Consider the following 7,374-nt stretch of genomic DNA (forward strand, 5'->3'; position numbering starts at 1 on the left):
CGGAACCGGTATCATCCCTAATATAGATAGATATGTATATAGTACACAGAACATGAAATACACTTGCATTACCAAACAAAATTCATAGTATAGAGTATATAATTGGCATTTTGAAACAATTACAAACTAATAAACTGATTTTATTGAAGATTTAGCATATATGTGTATATACATAATCAAACAAATGTAAGTGTGATACAAAATAAATAAAACCCAAACAAAGCCTTACCAAGCAAATACTGAGTATAGAGTATGTAATTGGCATTTCCAAACAAATACAAACTTATATTGATAAGGGCATCAACACATTTTCACATAATAATTAAAGATAATGTATTTTCACAGATTACAAAGTGATATCATTCGGAGTCATCACTAAAAGTAGTGTCTGCTTCACATGAATTTGTAGCATTGTCGTCTAAGTCGTCCTCGGAGTCGATCTCTATGCCGTTTTGTGTGTCGTCTTCTAGAACCTCTTCAACATCGTCTTCATCATCGTCGTCTTCATAATCGTCTTCATCATCGTCTTCATAAACGTCTATTGTAGCATTACTCGTCGAGGGAGTATGGTCAACTATCATCGGTTCGCCCATACTCAAATCTAGTCGAGTCAAATCCTCCGCATCATCCAAGTTAGTAGACAACGAAAAATCAGACGAAGAGCAACCATGTATAAGATCCATTTCGTCATCTCCCCTGATAAGACTTTGGTCCCAATGCTTTCGATGATGGACTTCGTGAACGACCTTCCAATCACCTTTTTTATTACTCAGGTCATCAATGTAAAATACTAGATTTGTCTGTGTTGCAAGGACATATTGCTGATCTGTATACCATTCGGATTGAGTATAAATACTGGTTATGTTATCCTTAGTGACACACCCTTTTTTGTCGGTTTTAAACCATTTACATCGAAACAAAACAACCTTGCAACCAAACAGATAACAAAGCTCAAGAATTTCTTCCACCACGCCATAATACACACCTCCGCTATCAGCACGTGATGAAACTCCGCTATTCTGAGTTGTTCGGCGTAAATCTCGATCATGAACGACAAACCTTACACCGTTAACTATGCAACCAGTGTATGAGTAATAGTGTCTCGGTCCATGTGCCAAAGCAAGTAACTCATCGCTGCATTTGGATTTTTCATTTACTCGCATAAGCTTGATCTATGAAAAAAACAAAGTTTGACAAGGTTATGCAATTATAATCGCTATTAAGAAAAAATAATACGTGCAAAGATTTTACCTTATCATTAAACCAGCGAGGAAACTTGGTTTCTATATCACTAATCTCATGCGGCCTCTCGACTTTAAATTCTCTGTAAAATATACAAGATATTAGTATCAAAATGTAACAAGAAAAGTAAAACATTTCGATAATAATAAACTCTTACTCCTTGTATTTGTCGATCTCGGGGCTGTTGTTAAGTACAAACCAATTTAGTTGGGCCTGAAGTTTAGTATCCAACCGAGTATCTTTCGCCTTACTAATAGGTGTACACACAGATTGGAACACATAAAAGTCACGTTTGGGCAATTTAGCCTCTGCATTTCTATCTGGCTTATTAAAACTCGTCTCTACAGAGTGAATATACCTTGAGGCGTAAGTTAAGGCTTCGTCCGCAACATACCCCTCGGCAATAGAACCTTCCGGCTTAGCTTTATTCTTGACATAATTCTTCAGTTTTTTCATGTATCTTTCAAATGGATACATCCACCTCATGTTAACCGGGCCACCTTGAATCGCCTCATCGGGTAAATGCATAACTAAATGAATCATTATGTCAAAAAAGGACGGAGGAAATATTTGCTCAAAAGAACACAATATTTTGATCAACCCATCTTTTGCTTTTACCATGTCAGACGTCAACAAGCTCCGAGCACAAAGCTGCTTAAAGAATAAACAAAGTTCAATTATTGGTGCTGAAATACTTTTGTCTAAGTACGCTCGAACACCAATGGGGAGTAACCGTTGCATCATTATATGATGGTCATGAGACTTGAGCCCAACTAGTTTGTTTTCATCTTCGTGAACTTTATGCTTAAAGTTTGAGCCAAAGCCATCAGGTAACTTAACTTTTTTGATGAATTGACAAAATTGACTTCTATCGTCGGGTTTGAAAGAGTACTTAGGATGAGGTTTTTTTGACTTACCATTACCAAGTGGTTTTAGCCACAACTCTTTTCGAATGCCCCACATTTCTAGCACTTCCCGTGCCTTGTTATTGTCTTTGGATTTTTCCTTGTGCATTAGCAAAATATTTAACAAACCTTCGCACACATTTTTTTCTATATGCATGACATCCAGGTTGTGTTTTAGTTCAAGATCTGACCAATAATCAAGCTCGTAGAAAATAGATTTCTTACTCCAATTACCCACAACCGTTGGATCACGTTTTCTCTTCTTACCTCCAAACTCAGGATGCTTACCCTTAATACGATCTTTCACTGTCGTCAATTGTGCTAATATCTCATCTTTGTTTCTAGTACGAGGCGGAAGCCTTTTCTCGACATGGCCATCGAATGATGTGCTAGTTCTCAATTTATGATTCCTTTTTAAGAACATTCTATGTCCAAAATAAACAATTTTCGACAACACGGGTCTAGATGGAGTATCGACATTACACGTAGGACATGCTTTATATCCTTGGCCGCTCCAACCTGACAAACTACTACGAGCTGGAAAATCGTTGATGGTCCATAAAAGCATGGCTCGCATTGTGAAAGAGGTATTTGTGGCGGCATCATTTGTTTTGACTCCGACAGACCATAACACTTTCAACTCATCAACCAACGGCCTTAAAAATACATCCATGTCCTTCCCGGGAGATCTAGGGCCAGGAATTAACAACGTCAACATGAATGAAGACTCTTTCATACACATCCAGGGGGGCAAATTGTATGTTGTCAATACAACTGGCCACATACTGTAAGTAGAACTTATATCGTTAAATGGATTGAAACCATCAGCAGCCAACCCTAATCTAACATTTCTAGGTTCACTGGCAAAATCTGGATACTTTGCATTGAAATTTTTCCACGCTGTACCGTCTACCGGGTGATGCATCTTACCAGCTTCGGTACACTGCCCAGAAGCATGCCAAGTCATATGGTTCGCAGTAAACCTAGACTTATATAGTCTTTGTAATCTTGGAGTCAACGGAAAGTAACGCATCACTTTGTGGGGAACTTTCTTCCCAGTTGTGTTTTTATCTTTCCATCTACTTTCACCACATACATGACAATTTTCATCGTTTGCGTGTTCTTTCCAAAATAAACAACAATCGTACTTACAAACGTGAATCGATTCGTATCCTAACCCAATAGTCCTCATTGTCTTCCTAGCTTCATAGTACGAAGATGGGATACTAGCATCCGGAAATGCAGTTTTAAGCAATGTTACCAATTTGTCGAATGATGTATTAGTCCATTTACAAGTGACCTTCATGTGACACAACTTTGCCAAAAAACTAAACGAAGACATCCATGTACAACCAGGGTATAGCTCGGTATTGTCTAGTTTATCTAATTCATCATACGTAGAACTCGGTGTATGTGTTGTGGTCGTTGGCTCATTCTCATTCGATATGTGTGTGGTGTCCATTGGCACATCACGAAGATCGGTGATAAGATCATGTAATTGGTCTACCGCTGGAGGTATACGTACAAAACGTTCGGTTTGCGGTGGCAAAACAACTTGTTCACCGTGATACTTCCAAGTCTTATAAAATCGGGTAAACCCATGCATTTGTATGTGACGTTTCATTGTATCGAGTGTTTGGAATACAAGGTTGTCACAATCCTTGCATGGACATCTACATTTATTAGCTGAATTCGCAAACGCTTTACAACTCTCTATAAATGCATTAAGACCATTCCAAAATTCAGTAGTAGTGCGGTCAACTAAAGTAGTCCAACTCTTATCTAACGTCATTTACTGCATATATGGATTTATAAATTTACAACTAACAAAAAATATACATGTACATATCTAAATCATGTTACTGTACATATACAAATTATGTTCAAATTAACATAAAAAAATATCATATTAATGTACAAACACAAATCATATTATAACTCATCATAATTAGTACTAAGATTTTACAACCCAACTCAAAAAAAATCAACAGTAGCAAAGTTCACCCAAAACAAGCAGTAGCATCAAATTTTGATTTTTACCAATTCCTTGCCTAAAAAGTTGGATGTACCTCATACAAATATCAATATACGACTCACTTAAATGAAAAAGTCAAGCAATTTGATTTGATAATAGTAATTCAAATTCAGAGCCAAAAGTACTAAACATAATTTATTTAAGATAAAAACATAGATGCATAAAAATCGTGAGGTAGAAAATTCAAGACTCTAGTTATAAAACTAGTTCAAGAATTAATTTCATACAATTCATACAAATCCGGAGTTTAAACATATTATATATTATGTTCATAGAGGCAAAGGAGGGCTGTCGCCTCCTCAAAATTTGGGGCTATCTGTGTAATTTTTGTAGTATTTGAGGGATAAATTTAATTTTATATACTCTTAGCCATCTTAAAAAATCACAGGCGTACACCTTTTTAGGAATCCAAACGTCTCTTAAATCTTCTACAAGAGCGTTTTCAACAATTTCCCAAATCAAATCACTTTGACACATGCAACTCATCCGTTTATACACGTACACTTTTGTTATTTTTCATTTATTAGTGTTGCTACTTGCTAGTGTATCAAACTCCTAATTACATTAATACCCAATTTGTTCGTTATACTTTTATACAAATTATATATTATGTTCATATAATATTTCAGTTTGATTTTTTTAGCACTTGAGTTTATATTGCTTGTTATTAATTTACATTCTAGTACAACCGTAGCTTAGCTACTTAAACACAAACATACAAATTTATCACATTTTAAGAAAATTACATCATACATAAAGCTTAAAGTGATTTTGTAAATTTTTCGTGTTCATGTATCTTTGTAAATAAATAAATAACCTAATAATAAGATACATAATGTAAATAAACAAATTATCATCATACAAACCAAAGAAACACAGATAATTGAAAAAATTCGTCACAATCAAAGTGAGAAACAAAAAAGCCAAAAAAAACCCTAACTTTTTATACATACTTTACAACCAACAACAAGAATCATAAAATAGATATCAATTGCAAGATTAAAGAAGAATAGAAAACGAACCTGAGAACAACGTCGGTGATTAGTGCGTGAATTGTAAGGAATATGGACCAAAGTGAGAAAGCGTGAAAGAGTACTAAAATGATAAAAAGGTTGGAAGGGAATTAGAAAATATTGGATGGTGAAAGGAAAAGGTTTAAGAGATATAAATCATTTAATGAAATGCAGAGGGAAAATTCCCGCTAAATTGTACTCCAAAATATTGAGTGAAAATAAAGAGGGCCCAGTTAAGAACTTTTCATTTACCTTATAATTAAATTAAACAATAAAATAAAATAAATAAATGAGTCACTAAATCTGTACTTTATTGGCACGAAAGGAGATGTAAAATTAAATTTGTGGCAACTTTTGCGGCAACATTAGTGGCGACAAGTCGTCACAATAGGTATGGCGGGAAATTTTCCCTCCACTTAATAATTTTTGCAATTTGGAGAGAAAAAAATTAAATGAAATAAAAATAAAAAATATACAATTGCGACAACTTTTAGTGGCGACATGTCGCCACAATTAAAAAAACTCAACCTTTGACCAGGTTTTTATTAAGAAAAATGGAAAAGAAATGTAAAATTAAATTTGCGGCGACTTTTTTGGCGACATGTCGCCACAAAAGTTAAGTTTGACTCAACAAGTCAAAAAGTAGGTTTTTTTTGTCGTTTAGCGGGTTGTTTGTGGCGAAATTTTTGTCGCCACAAATGATTTCGTGGCAAAAGAACGAATTTCTTGTAGTGACAACATTTCAATCACCAACCCATTTTCCTAATAACATAACACAACATACACAAGCTACCAGTACTCAATATTATTAATATATAATAAACTAATAAAAATGGCGAAGAGTGGAATGATGGTTTTATGCTTGGTGGTAGCTGTTTGCATGATTGAACCATATGCAGAGGCTATGACATGTGGTCAAGTGGCAACAAGTTTGGCGCCATGCATTAACTACTTAACAAAAGGTGCTGCGCCATTGCCACCTGCTTGTTGCACCGGGGTTCAGGGACTCAATAAAGCTGCTAGTTCAACCCCTGATCGTAAAACTGTTTGCAGTTGCTTAAAGCAAATGTATGCATCCACCCCCAATGTTAATCTCGCAAAGGCATCCTCTCTACCCGGACAATGCGGCGTTAATATCCCGTACAAGATCAGCCCTAGCACCGACTGTTCCAAGTATATATGTTCAAATATAGTGTTTTTTTATATATAAATATTAATATAAAGTGTTTTTAAATATACTCATGTTTCATGCTTTCTGTTGTATGTGGATTTTTGCAGGATACAGTAAAGCTGGAATATAACGTATGCATGGAGCAACAAGGATTAAGTATGTACTAGAAGCATAATATAGAGCATGCAATGCAATTTTATATTACGTGAATGAATTGAAGACATGTATATGTGTGACTATACAATGTCTTTGTATATAAATAATACTCATGCTCTCTGTCTCTCTAATATATATATATATATATATATATATATATATATATATATATATATATATATATATATATATATATATATATATATATATAAAAAAGAGTGAAATATTGTTTATCTTATGACCTATTTTTGCTGTTGTATGATTTGGACAAAATGCATGGTTCACATTCTGAGCTCATACATGTTAATATTTGGGCTTCCGCCTTCTTGAGATATTTGGACCAAATCAATCAAACAACTTCATCCGCGAGGATCGTTTTTAGGCTTATTTATCAAATCATGAATAAATAAGGATAAAACTATACCGGGTTACCAAAGTTATGAGGTGAGTTCAATTTTTTATTTTTTTTTAAATTGTAGTCCCTGATTTACTATAGTTATGCGGTGAGTTTTGTCAGGCCACTTGCAATTATTCTCTTCTTTCACTGAATTTCTCTCCTTCACATCAGTATCACATCAGCACAAACCATTTAACATTCCTTTCACAAAATACTCACAATCATACACTCCATTTCAAACTTTAACGAATTTTAAATTATTATTTAAATATATAAAATAAATACCAATAACATTTTATTAAATAAAATTAAAACATTACATTATTAAAAATAATAATATATAATAATAATAATAATTATATAATATATAATACGGAGTAAACTTTTTTTTTTTTAACGGCCAAAATTTTATAAAAACACACCGACTCTCTAGAAAGAAACTAGAGAAGCCGCAA

At 34.2% G+C, this 7,374-nt stretch overlaps 2 protein-coding genes across 2 annotated transcripts; one reads left to right on the plus strand and one right to left on the minus strand.

Moving 5' to 3' along the window:
* Nucleotides 1–359: 359 nt before the first annotated feature.
* LOC139841655 (uncharacterized) lies at nucleotides 360–3,939 on the minus strand. The gene is made up of 3 exons (XM_071831863.1): nucleotides 1,400–3,939; nucleotides 1,252–1,324; nucleotides 360–1,172 (listed from the first exon to the last, which is right to left on the minus strand). Exons 1-3 carry the CDS (start codon nucleotides 3,937–3,939, stop codon nucleotides 360–362), a joined length of 3,426 nt encoding a protein of 1,141 aa, XP_071687964.1.
* Nucleotides 3,940–5,994: 2,055 nt separating this feature from the next.
* Nucleotides 5,995–6,600, plus strand: LOC139843585 (non-specific lipid-transfer protein-like). Its single transcript, XM_071833694.1, has 2 exons — nucleotides 5,995–6,368; nucleotides 6,474–6,600. Exons 1-2 carry the CDS (start codon nucleotides 6,028–6,030, stop codon nucleotides 6,481–6,483), a joined length of 351 nt encoding a protein of 116 aa, XP_071689795.1. The 5' UTR covers nucleotides 5,995–6,027; the 3' UTR covers nucleotides 6,484–6,600.
* Nucleotides 6,601–7,374: the final 774 nt, after the last annotated feature.

The sequence above is a fragment of the Rutidosis leptorrhynchoides genome, chromosome 4 (assembly GCF_046630445.1).
Source record: "Rutidosis leptorrhynchoides isolate AG116_Rl617_1_P2 chromosome 4, CSIRO_AGI_Rlap_v1, whole genome shotgun sequence".
NCBI lineage: Eukaryota > Viridiplantae > Streptophyta > Magnoliopsida > Asterales > Asteraceae > Rutidosis > Rutidosis leptorrhynchoides.

Coding starts and splice junctions, on each gene's coding strand:
- LOC139841655 (XM_071831863.1), bottom strand. CDS start 3,939: ATGACGTTAGATAAGAGTTGGACTACTTTAGTTGACCGCACTACTACT. Junction 1,325..1,399: donor GAGATCGACAAATACAAGGA/GTAAGAGTTTAT, acceptor TATATTTTACAG/AGAATTTAAAGTCGAGAGGC. Junction 1,173..1,251: donor CTCGCTGGTTTAATGATAAG/GTAAAATCTTTG, acceptor TTTTTTTCATAG/ATCAAGCTTATGCGAGTAAA.
- LOC139843585 (XM_071833694.1), top strand. CDS start 6,028: ATGGCGAAGAGTGGAATGATGGTTTTATGCTTGGTGGTAGCTGTTTGC.